Raw genomic sequence first — 15,040 nt, 5'->3', positions numbered from 1 at the left:
CCAAGCATTATTTCATTATTGTGTACGTAGCAGCTGATAAAATGCTGGTCTGACACAGAGAAGGCATGTGAGGCGTGCATGCGCCATGAAGGTTTGATGTACTTAGCAGTAGAAAAGAACATTTGATGTTGCCATTATCTATAAGTAGTATTTTCATTGTACTTGGATTTTCCCATTTCATAACCTACATTTTTAGGCCTTTAAGATACAACCTGTTTCTGTAATTTTTCTGAAAAAGAGATGTGGCACCAGGTTAAAAGCATTTAGATTATATTTTCAGGTTAATAGCCCTGGAGTTCCACATAGGCTCAAGAAAAAAATTATTTTAGGAGTCTAAAGAAAAGGAAATATTACAGTAGAGATGTCAATGATACTTTGTTAAAATTCAGTTTAAATTTCAGTTAAAAATGCCTTGTTCAGTGGGTTAAGGATCTGGTGTTCCTGTGAGCTGTGATGTGGGTTGCAGAGGTGGCTCAGATGCCCTGTGACTGTGTTGCAGGCTGGCAACTGTAGCTCCAATTTGACCCCTAGCCTCGGAACTTCCATGTGCCAAAGGTGTAGCCCTAAGAAGCAAAAAAAAATGTTATAAGTTATATTCGAGATCTAATTTACCTCAGTCATACACTTGAATTTTATTAATTACAAATCTTTGCTCTTTTTGACTATAGAGTTCATAAGTGCAAATGTGAATTTTGGCCTTCTGTTACTGAGGATCTGAAAATATCTGATTCCACAACACATAGATCCAGACAAAATGATAAGCTGACTTCTCTCATCTTTTAAATCTTTGCTTAAGATGTCATTTTCAATGACATCCATCTATGATCACAACCTAACTCCACTAGTACCCCTGTGTTTTTCCTATCATGCACTGTTTAAAACATACATTATTTCTTTGCTTGAAATATTTCAGAAGCATCAAATATACTTACATAAAATCCAAATGTTCCTCACAGCCCATAGAGTGAGGCACGTTCTGACACCTGCTCACCTCCTGATAGCATCAAGCTGTCTGATCTCTTACTCGCCCAGTAGGCAGAGCCATGTGGCCTTTCTTTCCATAAGGGTCAAACATGCCACCCTGTTCCTGAGACATACTTCCCTCCACTTGTTGGACTCATAGTGTTCCTTATGCCCCAGCTCAGTGTTACCTTCTCAGAGGGAACATTGTCACTGATAGATGCCCCACAACCACGTGATTTTTTTTTTTTTTTTTTTAATCACAAAACCTGTGTGTTGGAGTTCCTGTTGTGGCGCAGCAGAAACGAATCCAACTAGGAGCCATGAGGATGCAGGTTTGATCCCTGGTCTCGCTCAGTGGGTTAAGGATACGGCATTGCCGTAAGCTGTGGTGTAGGTCACAGATGTAGCTCGGATCCTGCGTTGCTATGGCTGTGGTGTAAGCCTTCTAGCTCTGACTAGACCCCTAGCCTGAACCTCCATATGCTGTGGGTGCAGCCGTAAAAAAGGCAAAAAAACAAACAAAAAAAACCAGTGTGTGTTTCCTTTGTGGCACATATCACAATCAGTAAATATGTTCACTTTGTTCAAATATAAAAGCACCTTGGAGGAAAAATATATTGGAATGAATCGATGAATAGTACTTAGGACGCACTACTGCTCATTTTGCTACCTTTATTATATATATTTAAGCCCCTTAGAAATAGGCCCAAGATCTCCATTATTCATCATTCTACCACCCAATAAATGGAATAGATAGCAAATATATTAAGTTAACTGGGGGTTATCAAAATCACATGTATGTGAATGGTAAAGTATATATTTTTGTGTACCCAATTATATGACTCAAATTTTAGCAATACCCAAAAAGATAGGAACTGAATTGTGTAAGAATGTACTATAACATATATACAGGAGTTCCCGTCATGGCACAGTGGTTAACGAATCTGACTAGGATCCATGAGGTTGCGGGTTCGGTCCCTGCCCTTGCTCAGTGGGTTAACGATCCGGCGTTGCCGTGAGCAGTGGTGTAGGTTGCAGACACAGCTCAGATCCAGCGTTGCTGTGGCTCTGGCATAGGCCGGTGGCTGCAGCTCCGATTGAACCCCTAGCCTGGGAACCTCTATATGCCTCAGGAGCGGCCCAAGAAATAGCAAAAAAAAAGAAAAAAAAAAATATATATATATATATATATACAAATGGCATATTATTCAGCCAAAAAAAGAATGAAATATTGCCATTTGAAGCAACATGGATGGACCTAGAGATAATCATACCGAGTGAAGTCAGAGAAAGACAGATATCATACAGTATCAGTGAAATTAGATTTCACTTATATGTGGAATCTAATTTAAAAAATGATGCAAAAGAACTTATTTGTAAAACAAACAAACATTTCACAACCAATCTTATGGTTACCATAGGTGAAATCAATGGGGAGGAAGGAATTGGGAGGGTGGGAAAAACATATACATACTACTGTATAAAATAGATGATTATAAAATAGATGATTAACAAGAAGCTTCCGTATAGCACAAGAAAATCTACTCAGTAGTTTGTAATCACCCATATGGGGAAAGAAGAGTGGAGATACATATATAAAATGTATATAAAATTCACTTTGCTATGCCTCTGATACTAATACTTTTTTTTAAAAAATGGAGTATAGTTGATTTACAAAAGAAATTACTACAGAAATTCACTTAACAAAATCAGATAGTGTTTACTATGTAGAACTACTTAAGCACTATATAAATATAAACTCAATCTTCATAAAGTTACTATGAAATATTTTCTTTGAGGTAAGTACTATTATTATGTTTATTTTGGAGAGGAGGAGACCGAAGCAGTATGAGTTAAAATACCTTGTCTAAGTCCACACACCCAGTAAATAGAAAAGCAGGAATTTAAAGTAAATTTGTGTCTTAAATAGGCAGAGTAGGTGTGTGTAGGGATGGGATTTGACGCATAACCCAAGGGTTGCAATATGTTAAGAACTGGTTGACTGAGGTATTGGGATGAGCAGGGAGTAGGTGAAGAAGTAGGGTCAGAGATGATCTGAAAGCTTCTGATTTGGTTGGTATCTTGGTTGGGAAAAAACAGCACAAGATGTGAAACAAATTAGAGGAAAGTTTGTAATGAGGTTAAGTCTGTTGTATAAGAAACAATGGGGAAAATAGCTATAGAAGTCAAGTGTAGGAACAAATAATTTTAAAATGTGAATAATGAACATTTATAAGCATTTACTAGATTCTGAGAAGTCTGTACCTTTTTATCAATAAAAATTGTGAGTAGGCATTTATAAATCTAGTCTGTTTATCCAGAGAGAGACATGGGAGATTTAGATGTCAGCACTCAGCAACATCCCGAGGAGTGTTTCACTGACCCCACCTAGGGAGAAGGGATGAAAAGGTAAGAAAACAAGAACTGAAGAGTGACCCCAAGTTCTACTTAAAGAGCAGCCACCATATACACCATGATGTGAGAAAAAGGAGTAAAACATTTTAAGTGGCCTCTAGAAGCCCCATAATATTCTTTTGAATTACTTCAAGAAAACTTACCCATATTCTGTTCCCTGGTTCAAATATGGTATCAGATCTGAAAGATACGTCATTTAACAAAGGGCTGAGATAGCACCCATTGGATTTGGCAAATATCAAGGTTGTTGGTAACTACTGTTTCAGGAGATGACATGGAAAACTCTAGATTTCTCTGGTTTAGGAGAAAACAGGATATAAGAATGTGGTAAGGTGGCTACTTAAAATAAGCCAATGAAGTGATTGTAGTTGAAGATTACTTATTGTTTGGAAATTCCCACTTAATGACCTTCGAGGAAGGTTATGGAGTTGATGGAGAGGTTGGTGTGGAGAAAGTGGGGGAGTTTGAAACTGACACTGAAAGAAGGATGTTTCTCTGCCGTGGTTGCTTCTGAGATGAAGCCACCAATCATATGATATCACTTTTATCTGGAATCTAATATACGGCACAAATGAACCTTTCCACAGAAAACAAAACCATGGACTTGGAATAGACTTGTGGTTGCCGAGGGGGAGGGGGAGGGAGTGGGATGGATGGGGGTGCTTGGGGTTAATAGATGCAGACTATTGCCTTTGGAATGGATCAGCAATGTAGCACTGGAAACTACGTCTAGTCACTTATGGTGGAGCATGATAATGTGAGAAGAAAGAATGTATACATGTATGTGTAACTGGGTCACTATGCTGTACAGTAGAAAAACAATAATGTATTGGGGAAATAAAAAATATATATATATAAAAATTTTACAATTAAAAAAACATTCAAGAGTAAAGGAAGATTAGTGAAAATGTATGCCAATCAACAGGATCAAAGAACAGTGAGGAGTTAAAAAAAGTTATTGAAAGACTAAGTTCTACTTGCCCATTAATGTGGATAATTAATAAATTACTAAACTTGGTGCTAGCAGATTGTTCATTTAGGTCATTTTTCAGTTATACCTGTTTCACTGTTCAATATGTCATTTGGTAATAAAATCTTCTACAATAAGAGTAGTATACCTGAAGACCATATGCAATTAAGATTTTTCTGGTATTTCTGTATCTTTTGTTTAGATCAGCTGTCCCAAAGAAACACATTGTAATTCACAAATGTGAACCACATATATAATTTTAAATTTTCAAGGAACCTCATTAGCAAAAATTTTTAAATGAATTAAATGCTAGTAATACCTCTTATTTAATGCAATATAAGCTATTAATGCAGTATGTTATTGTAATTTTAACATATACCAATGCAGATTATGTTTTCCTTAAAAAATTAAGTCATCAACATCATTTTATGCTTAGAGGGGGCCATATTTCAAATGCTCCTTCACCACTTGTGGCCAGTGGCTACCATGTTGAATAGTGATTTAGACAACTCTTTTGTGACTAGTAAGAAATTCTGAATGTTTTCGCTGGTTATAAGAGAAATGCAAATCAAAACTACCATGAGATATCACCTCACACCAGTCAGAATGGCCATCATTAATAAATCCACAAATAACAAGTGCTGGAGGGGGTGTGGAGAAAAGGGAACCCTCCTGCACTGTTGGTGGGAATGTAAACTGGTACAGCCACTATGGAGAACAGTTTGGAGATACCTTAGAAATCTATACATAGAACTTCCATATGACCCCACAATCCCACTCTTGGGCATCTATCCGGACAAAACTCTACTTAAAAGAGACACGTGCACCCGCATGTTCATTGCAGCACTATTCACAATAGCCAAGACATGGAAACAACCCAAATGTCCATCGACAGATGATTGGATTCGGAAGAGGTGGTATATATACACAATGGAATACTACTTAGCCATAAAAAAGATGACATAATGCCATTTGCAGCAACATGGATGGAACTAGAGAATCTCATACTGAGTGAAATGAGCCAGAAAGACAAATACCATATGATATCACTTATAACTGGAATCTAATATCCAGCACAAATGAACATCTCCTTAGAAAAGAAAATCATGGACTTGGAGAAAAGACTTGTGGCTGCCTGATGGGAGGGGGAGGGAGTGGGAGGGATCAGGAGTTTGGGCTTATCAGACACAACTTAGAATAGATTTACAAGGAGATCCTGCTGAATAGCATTGAGAACTTTGTCTAGATACTCATATTGCAACAGAAGAAAGGGTGGGGGAAAAAATGTAATTGTAATGTATACATGTAAGGATAACCTGACCCCCTTGCTGTACAGTGGGAAAATAAAAAAAAAATGATAATATAAAAGAAATTCTGAATGTTTGTAAAGACCACAGAGAAAATGGTATTGGTTGGTAAAAGCTGACTCACATACTTTAAACTCATATTCTATATACTCATACACTGGCTATACTTTCCCCTAAATTTTTCATAGCATTATCTCATAATACTATATAACTATTGCATGATGTAATTGTTTTTTATACGAAATATTGAACTTAATGGTAAGAACTATTTGCATATTGCCATAATACCTTACCTGAATTCCTTTTTTTTTTTTTTTTCAGCCACACCTGCGGCATGTTGAAGTTTCCGGGCCAGGGATCGAACCTACACTGCAGTTGCTTACCTATGCCACAGCTGCAGCAATGCTGGATCCTTAACCCACTGTGTGACACAGGAACTTACTGTACTTCATCAATTTAATTAGTATTTATTGAAATTATACTATCAAGTACTGTCCTCCATGTTTTAGCTATATCTGGGTGGAATAAGATCACTGACCTTGTAGGGATCACAGCTTTAGATAATCTGTGCTAAATAAAAAAATCATTGAATTAACTATAATGCCAGCATTAACCTTTTGGTAAATGGTGATATTTAACAGGTTTACATATTAAGTCTTACAATTTAAAATGAAACTCTTAATTATAGAGAAAAACTGGCTTGATGTTCGTTTAAATGAACCCCAGACTCAAAATTTGAAATTTGTTTTTAAAAGAAGTGTTAATGGAAAAAAGTTCTTTAATAAAAGTAGCCTTATTTAGCAGTTGGTACCATTTTGTGGTGATCAGCTTACATGTGCAGAATTTTAGCAAGTCCTGGGTAAATAATGCTGTTGTTAGCTTCTAGGAAGTGGGTTAGGAAAGCAGGACTGAAGTGGCCCTGCTTTCAGGTGATTCAGTAAAAACCATGTTCCAGTGTAAATATCTGGATATGTATCAGTCACACACCACAGTGAAGTTGAGAATAAAGGAGTTCAGTAACTTAGAGTATGTAAACTTCTGAATTTTTCTCCTTCTTTCTGTACCTCTTGGGTGTAAGAGAATGGTGGGCTCCTGGTCTGCATGCTTCTTTTCCCTATGCATGTCCGTACCTGCTTACAGTGAATTGCATTATAATTTGTGATTTGTCCTCTATTTACCTGTGTGTTTACAGCCCACAGAATCAGCTGTTTGAATGTAGGAATCACCTCTTGTTATATTTTGCCAGTACCCAACAGTATTTCCTACATATTGGGATGCTCAGAAAATGCTGAATTGAATGTTAGGAAGCAGAAATCTAAAATCAGAAACGTAGGTCAGCATTATGCTTTTTACTGCTGTACTGGCATCTAACTTCTTTTCTCACATCTACTCTTCCCTTCCTCCTTAGTCCAATCACAATGATTAAAAAAAAAAAAAAAAAACAAATCTGATCACATGTTGTCCTTAACACTTGCTGGTTCTTGGGCTTGCAGGGCCTGGCTGGTGTCTCTGTTTCCTACCTCCACTCCCACTTCTTTCTTTGCTCTCCAGCCAATCTGGCCTCACCGCTTTGCTCACTGGTTGACTGTGCCAAGAATATTCTTCCTTATCACTGCTCCACCCTCAGCCTTCCATTATGCTCAGGTCTGTCTTCCTCCTCTGGATCTGCTTCCCCAATATGTGTCCTTAAAAAATATCTTCCTCTTTTGGAGTAATTATCACTGTTCTACTTTTACATATGGTTGCCTTGCAATTTGATATTTGTCAGCCCTATTTAATTGTAAGCTCCATGAGGAAATGTATTATGTATACTTCTGTATGCAGCTTTTATCATCATCCTTAGTGCATATACTAAATGGTTAGCCTGTATTTGTTCACCAGCAGCCAGCACAGTGTAAATATATGTCTAGACTTCAACTAGACCTAAATCTTTTCTTCTGTTTCCACTCAGAAGTGTAGTCCTTATGACAGAAAAGACGTATGATAAAGCCTCTTAAAATATATAATCTTGTGCTTGCTTAGGCAGAAAATATTCTTTTTAATACAGGGATTATCTCCAAAGCCCCTGAAGAGCAGTTAATACTTGTTCTACGTAAAGGTTAAAATTTATTTTTTATACATGCTCAAGTTGTTAGAAATTAATATTCTTCCAAGTCATTGAAATGTTAAACTGTCTAACCTTCTAAAACTCTTCACATTTTTCCCAGCTTCAGGCAAGATTGGGAAATAAGGCAGACTTCATAAGATAGTAATATCTTTAATGGGTTATTGTACCTATGGGCTGACATACCCATGGGTGCTCACGTTTCATTTTTACTCAACACTATGATTGAAAATATATTTACAATAGAATAATTGTCAAACACAACACAGGTGTGTGTGTGTATATCAAGACATTGTAATTATTATAGAAAGGAAAGAGAATTGAGAATTTGGAAGTGTTTTGCCTTCTTAGACAAGTGAAAAAGAGCATCTAATTCTTGATCATTCTTCCCTTTTTGTACCCTCATTACTCTCATGCCCATTCATTTCTTCCATCCTTTTGCACTGAATTGGACATCTGCTCCCCTTCAGTTTTACTTTCCAATATCTGTAAAAGATTTCTTATTTTCACCTGCTTCTGCCTGTCTACCCATCATGACTCTTTTTTGGCACTCACCTCTGCTCTTTGTCTTATTCAGTTTGACATCTTCATAAGGAACCTTTCCTGGTCTAACTTTATGTTGCAATTACTTTTATTTCTGGGGAACTGTATAAAAAGTTTCAGCAACTAAAGTTGTATATAAAACTAAAATTATTTTACCCCTTCATATGTCTTAAAACTTCCTGATGTGTCTTTCTCTAAGAGTTGTTACTTGAGTTCTAGGTTTCTATTTCAATTATATTCTATGGAAGCTCACAGTGTGATGGAAAGGGCAAAGGTTTGGAAAACAGATGAGAGTACACCTTACACTGAGTTATTGCATTGACTATAGATGAGTTGTTTCTTTCACGTGCCTGAGACAACCTTCGAATGGGAAATTACCTACTCCAGGGAATTGCTGTGAGGATGGGATGGTATGTCTTGCGAACAGACATCATTTCTCACCTTAACTGCTTTCTTGCTCTCTCACATTTCTTTTTTTTTAATTTATTTTTTGGAAGTTCCCGTTGTGGCTCAGCAGTAATGAGCCCAGCTAGAATCCACAAGGATGCAGGTTTGATGCCTGGCCTCTCTCAGTGGGTTAAGGATCCAGCTTTGCCATGAGCTATGATGTAGGTCAGAGATGCAGCTTGGATCCCATGTTGCTATGGCTGTGGTGTAGGCTGCCAGCTCTAAGTCTGATTCCACCCTTAGCCCGGGAACTTCCATATGCTGCAGGTGCAACCCTAAAAAAAAAAAAAAAAAATTTATTAAAGTATAGTTGATTTACACTGTTGTGCCAATTTCTGCCATACAGGAAAGTGACACACTCACACACACACACACATTATATATTCCTTTTATATCTCCCATCACGATCTGTCCCAAGAACCTAGATATAGTTCCCTGTGCTATACAGTAGGACCTCATTGCTTATCTATTCTACTTAACAGGGAGGACAGATACATACCAGAATATTGATGGAAACGGACTAGAAATGAATGTTTTATTCACTTCAAAAGCCCTGGTCTCTGAACTACATGTCTGCTACTTTGATGAAGCCAGTTGAAAACATTCAAATGTAGTAAACGGCATCAAAAAAAGAGACAGAATACCATTTATATGCCATAGCAACATGAGAAGGTGGCCAGAAAGCACAGATATGTATCTTAATTTCTAAATTGTAGGCTGTGGATAAAACTTATGTAGGAGCAACAGACCAGGATCAAATGGGAAAGGAAAGAAAGAAAGAAAAGTACCACAATCAACACTTGGTAGCCCACTATTTCCAAAGATTTCCAATAAAAATTTCGTTGTCAGCCATATTTCTGTTTATGATAGAAAATAGCAAATACTTAGGAAAGCATGTACTTTTCATTGGCAATAATACATTTTGTTTAGAATTATATAAATCCTTAGATTTTTGATGTTTTAAGTATATCCAGGTGTGAAGGATGGACTATGCCCCACCTCTAGCCATTGCATTTAATTTACTCTGAATTACCTTGATGTCTTTATTTTTATTCTCAAATGTCACTTTTTTTGGGGGGGGGCACACTTGAAGCATATGGAAGTTCCTAGGCTAGGGGAATCAGAGCTGTAGCCACTGGCTTACACCACTGCCACAGAAATGCCAGATCCATCCATGTCTGAGACCTACACCACAGCTCACAACAACACTGGATCCTTAACCCACTGAGTGAGGCCAGAGATCAAACCTACGTCATGGATACTTAGATTCATTTCCACTGAGCCACAATGGGAACTCCAATATAGACATTTTTGTTAGTTTGTAAACAGTATGTGTCTGCATTTTTCTTTCTTTTAGTAGGAATTAAGTATCCCATATATTCTTGGATAAAGCCTATTTCTTGTATCAGAAGTTGAGTCCTCGTGGATGCTAGTCAGATTCGTTTCCACTGAGCCACAATGGGAACTCCCTCAAATATGTTCTTAATGCCAAAGAAAAACCCTAAAAGATATTTTAAATATTTCAGACTTCTTTTTAAAACTATGCTGAGAGTAACATATTGCAAACCATAATCCACTTTATGTATATGTTGGGCCTTCTAGACTCTTCCAGGAAATAAATTATTGCGATTAAAAATTGTTAAAAAGATTTTATTTGTAGACATGTTATTCACTAATTTTACATATTTTTAAAATTCAAAAATTCAAGAATACCTTTATTTCCTTTTAACTTAGTTCAATGGGCCATGGGCCATGAAATCTAATGTGTTGCCAGTTCAGGCACTCATAGCCAGAGCAATGTAGTCTTTTTATTAGTGTATACAGTGGTCTGACTGTATCTGTAGGGAACTGGTTCTAGGATGCCTGTTACACCAAAATCCAAGTATGCATCCAGTCCTGTATATCAAGTGGCATAGTATTTCCATATAGGTTTATGCATATCCTCCCCTATACTTTAAATCTCTAAATTACTTATAATACCCAGTAAAATGTGTATATATGCCATGTAAATTGTAGCCTGTGTGAAGCAAATTCAGGTTTTGCTTTCTGGGACTTTCTGGATTTAGAAAAATATACTTTCAATTCAAAATTTGTTGAATCTTTGGATGTGGAAACTATAAAGGGCCAACTGTACTTATTCAAAGCACAAAAAGTCTATACAGTTTAAAGAGTAGCCAGTGTAGTTCTCCTTTGCTTTTCAGTGTAACCATGTGCTTTATTAATTTTGATATAGGAAGAAAAAGACCTGATGTTAAAGGGATGATTGATTTCTTCAGTCAGTCTTTGGCTACGAGCTAAGATCTCACACCTGTATTCTCTCTCTAGGTATAATACATAAAAACCAAGTTCAGTGTTTCATACTGAAAGTAAGACTTTATTACAGAGAAGCTTTAATGTATGTATATGGTCTGACACACTGAATTTAACAGCTGAGTTTCATAGACAAGTACTAGGCATTTCTTCAAAGAACCCGACCAAATGCTATAATCCATTTCCTTCTGAAACGCAGTTGTTAAATTAGACCCCAAACATTTATGAATGTCGCTTTGCTTTTCCAGCAATTAAGGAGTTCAGAAAAATCCCTTTGTGTTTCATGGCTTTGAAATAATTATATTTATCCTGAACTGGCCCTTAAGTTTGCTCTGTCAAATGCTTTGGAGGTTACGTTCAAGAGGGAGACATCAATTCTGAACAGGTGTGGAAAAGGGTCTCTTGATATATGAAAGGGTTCTATTTTAAAGGCGTTTTAGCAGTTTTAGCACATTTACTGCTGTGAATTCCCATATAAGTAGGCGGCCCACTCATTTCCCTTAAAAGGGCAGAAAAAAAAAAAAAATCTTGAAGTCACCATCAAAGGCCTAATTTCACCAGGAGGAGGGGCAGTGGGTGAGTTTACTGAAACTTTCCCTTTGCTATCTCTTGCTGCAGTGTTGATCCTCCTGATCGTCACGATGAGAAGACGGAAGAAAGAGCCCCTCATCTTCGATGAAGAGCGAGATATCAGAGAGAATATCGTGAGATACGATGACGAGGGAGGGGGAGAGGAGGATACGGAAGCCTTTGACATGGCCGCACTCAGAAACCTGCATGTCATCAGGGACACCAAGACCCGGAGGGACGTGACTCCCGAAATTCAGTTCTTGAGTCGGCCGACTTTTAAAAGCATCCCAGACAATGTCATTTTCCGGGAATTTATCTGGGAAAGACTGAAAGAAGCCGATGTGGACCCCTGTGCCCCCCCTTACGATTCCTTGCAGACATACGCCTTCGAAGGAAATGGCTCAGTGGCCGAATCCCTTAGCTCCTTAGAGTCTATCAGCTCAAACTCTGATCAGAATTACGACTACCTTAGTGACTGGGGCCCACGTTTTAAACGACTTGCAGACATGTATGGAACCGGCCAGGAGAGTCTGTACTCATAGCCTTGGAACCTCCATTTGCGATGTACTGAAGAAAGAGTCAAAGCAAAAAAAATAAACACACACACACATAAAACCAACCCACTGCATACAGAAAACAAGAACTCCACTTGCTAGAGGAAATGGTTGTAAATATTTCTCCATTTTTAACCGTTTAGGTTTCTGCCTTGGTGAAGCATATCTTCATTAGACTTACCCAAGGGACCGCACTGACCATAGACTCTGAGCATTTGAAGGCATTTTGATAAAGAGAAATGCTCTGTGGTTTGTGAATAGATAGCAACTCTCAGATACCTGCAAAGGCACCTAAACTCTATGAGAAAGTAGTGCCCTGTGCAGTCAGTGACCCCAGGATCCTGTACAGATCTTCACGGTACTGGCAGTAAAAGGGATAGTAGGATGTGCCATTGAAAAGTCGTGGAACTTCCTGCATATCAAAACTTGGGACAGATTTAATTTACAGTGATGCTTTTAGCTTGCTGGATTATAGAACCCAGCAGAATTTTATTGCCGTGGGTTAGCAAATAGATTTTATTTCACAGTATAAAAATTCTTAGAAAATCCTCCCCAATCCTCCAACACAAGACAATAGAATTTGGTTTAAGGCAATGTAAACTGTTGTTTAGCCAATAAATTATAAAGTGTTCCAAATAAGCAAAAGGTAAATCATTCTTACAGTTTGCAGTTGTTTTGAGATGCTTGTGTAGGTATGAAAAAAAGTTGCTGTCTATTCGTTGATTTTTATTATCTCTTCTGATTTGTACAGGAGAATATCTTTCCTTTTTTTATTTGACACATGGTGTTATATTTATTTTGGAGCTCCAATCTCCACTAAATTCAGGTCCATCTTCCTGCCTCATAATATTAAGCTCATCAGAAGATGCTGATTTTTCTCCAGTTCTGAGCTACATGAAGGAAATGAAGCATGGAAATGGGGAAAAAAGTACAGCAATTTAGCCTTGTTGACGTTCACATCTCAGAAAGGAGCACAGCTACAAGGATATATGAGTTGTTTGAGCCATTAGAATTTACAAAACATTAGAATAAAATATTTGTATTTTAGAAGGAAGATTTCAGAAAAAATTGAGATTTTCTTTGATGCCAGATTTATTTTTCAAGGTCACAAATTCTATATGCCCCAAAGACCTTGGAAAATTTGTTTTCTCTCAGCCTCTTTTGCTGTAAAAATACTGAGTATAAGACTGATTAAAAAAAAAAAAACTTAAACAATGTAATGTTATAAATTTCAAAATCCATCTTTAAATTTTGATGCAGATGTGTTTGCTCAAGAATTAACCAAGCATGTATAATTTCTAAACCAGTTTAGAGTGCCAAAGTGAGGAGAGAAATTTCAAGTGATCACATGTGTTTAAATGTTAGGAAAAAGAAGAATTTTAGGAAATAAAGAATATTTCTACCTAAACTTTTTTCTAGAATAATACAAGTTTAATGTGAATATATTCAATCAAGCAAGAATGAATTTCTTTTCTCCTTTTAAAAGGGTTTATTGTTGGGTTCCAAATAAACCTACAGATAGTGGACACTATATAGGAAATTGTGTTCTAAAAGTGCTTCTTTCTGAAAGACAAGTGCTAGAACCAGAACATCAATATTTTGATTACATGAGGAGAAATTGTAGGATCCTGTAAAATTGCAGCCCACCTTTAGAAATGAAGTATGTGAAAGTGGCCTTCAGCTTCATCAAATAAATAATTCAATAAATCTAATTATTTGCAAATAGTCCTTTCATTTGAATAAAGTTTTATAGACATTGTTTCATGACTAAATATGCTTCTTACTGTATTAATATATATAAAGCAATTTTATAAGAGCAAGGGATGCTGTTCTTGACTTTTAGTCACATATGTAAAATTTTCAAATTAAAAAAGTAAAGCATAGTACAGTCACCCAATTCAATAAAATCAAAGTGTGGTGCAGGCATTATATAGGTGTTAAATCAACAAGATTCTGAGAATACAATTTTGTAATAATCCCCTTGTTATTTGTAAGAAGGTAAAACAGTACATTTGGATTATGGTGTCAAAGTTGTTGCACATGTCACTACATGGAAGTTTGAATGTATTTTAGAAAAGGAACATCACATCATTCACCTTGCTTTGTCTCCTTTTCAAATATATATATTTCCTTTTTTTTGAATTTCATATTTGCCAACAGTAGATTGGGGGGAAGTGCCTCAAATTGAAATAAAGATTTGAAATTCTTGCATATATTCAATTGCAATTTTATATGTGGAAGCTGATAACAGTACAGTATTGAACTCTTGATCCAATGGTACTTAAAAAAAATCTTGAGATGGTTGGAAGAATGTCCCTAATATAAATGGAATTTATATGAACTGCTCTAGCTAAACTTAATTGTAATGATAGCGAATTTGTTATTTTAGTTTTCTTTTTCCTGCTGAAATCTAAGGCTGTATGCACTTATCTGACATAATACATGAGAGGTAGGCTTTTTTGTAAACCCATAAACTAGTACTGTTGATCAACAAAAATCAATGTTAAAGCTAGTTGGGAGAGTCTCCAAAAGCATTTAAGTAAATACGTATCATCTAGTCACTAAAACTCCATGGTGTACTGAAACCAGCTCAAACCAACTCCCAGGAACCAATTCTTTACATCTCATCCCAGCTCCATTTATGGTGATATCATTTTGGTGGGTCAGCAGTAGTGGTAATGTTTAGACCATCACGGAAACAAGCAAACACTACCTTCCCCATCCCCCCACCCCCGTGGAGAACCAGTTAAGTGTTTAGACCAACACTCCACTGCTTAAATTACTTTATTAAAGGAAATTTCATGGTTGTAAATATACTATGAATGAGAATATCAAATAGTGACATGAAAAGACTAAT

The 15,040-nt window shown here is 36.7% G+C and overlaps 1 protein-coding gene across 7 annotated transcripts in view; it reads left to right on the top strand.

Moving 5' to 3' along the window:
- Positions 1 to 13,942, top strand: part of CDH7 (cadherin 7) — a 140,491-nt gene extending 126,549 nt beyond the window's left edge. For all 7 annotated transcript variants that reach the window (XM_021099453.1, XM_021099416.1, XM_021099464.1 and 4 more), the window contains one exon: positions 11,678 to 13,942. In XM_021099453.1, coding sequence (XP_020955112.1) covers positions 11,678 to 12,171 — 494 coding nt within the window. In that variant the 3' untranslated portion in view covers positions 12,172 to 13,942. The remainder of the gene's footprint in view (positions 1 to 11,677) is intronic.

The sequence above is a fragment of the Sus scrofa genome, chromosome 1, assembly GCF_000003025.6.
Source record: "Sus scrofa isolate TJ Tabasco breed Duroc chromosome 1, Sscrofa11.1, whole genome shotgun sequence".
In the NCBI taxonomy this organism is placed as follows: Eukaryota; Metazoa; Chordata; class Mammalia; order Artiodactyla; family Suidae; genus Sus; species Sus scrofa.
The sequence above is the reverse complement of the archived record's forward strand: the minus strand, read 5'-3'. Positions and strand labels throughout refer to the sequence as shown.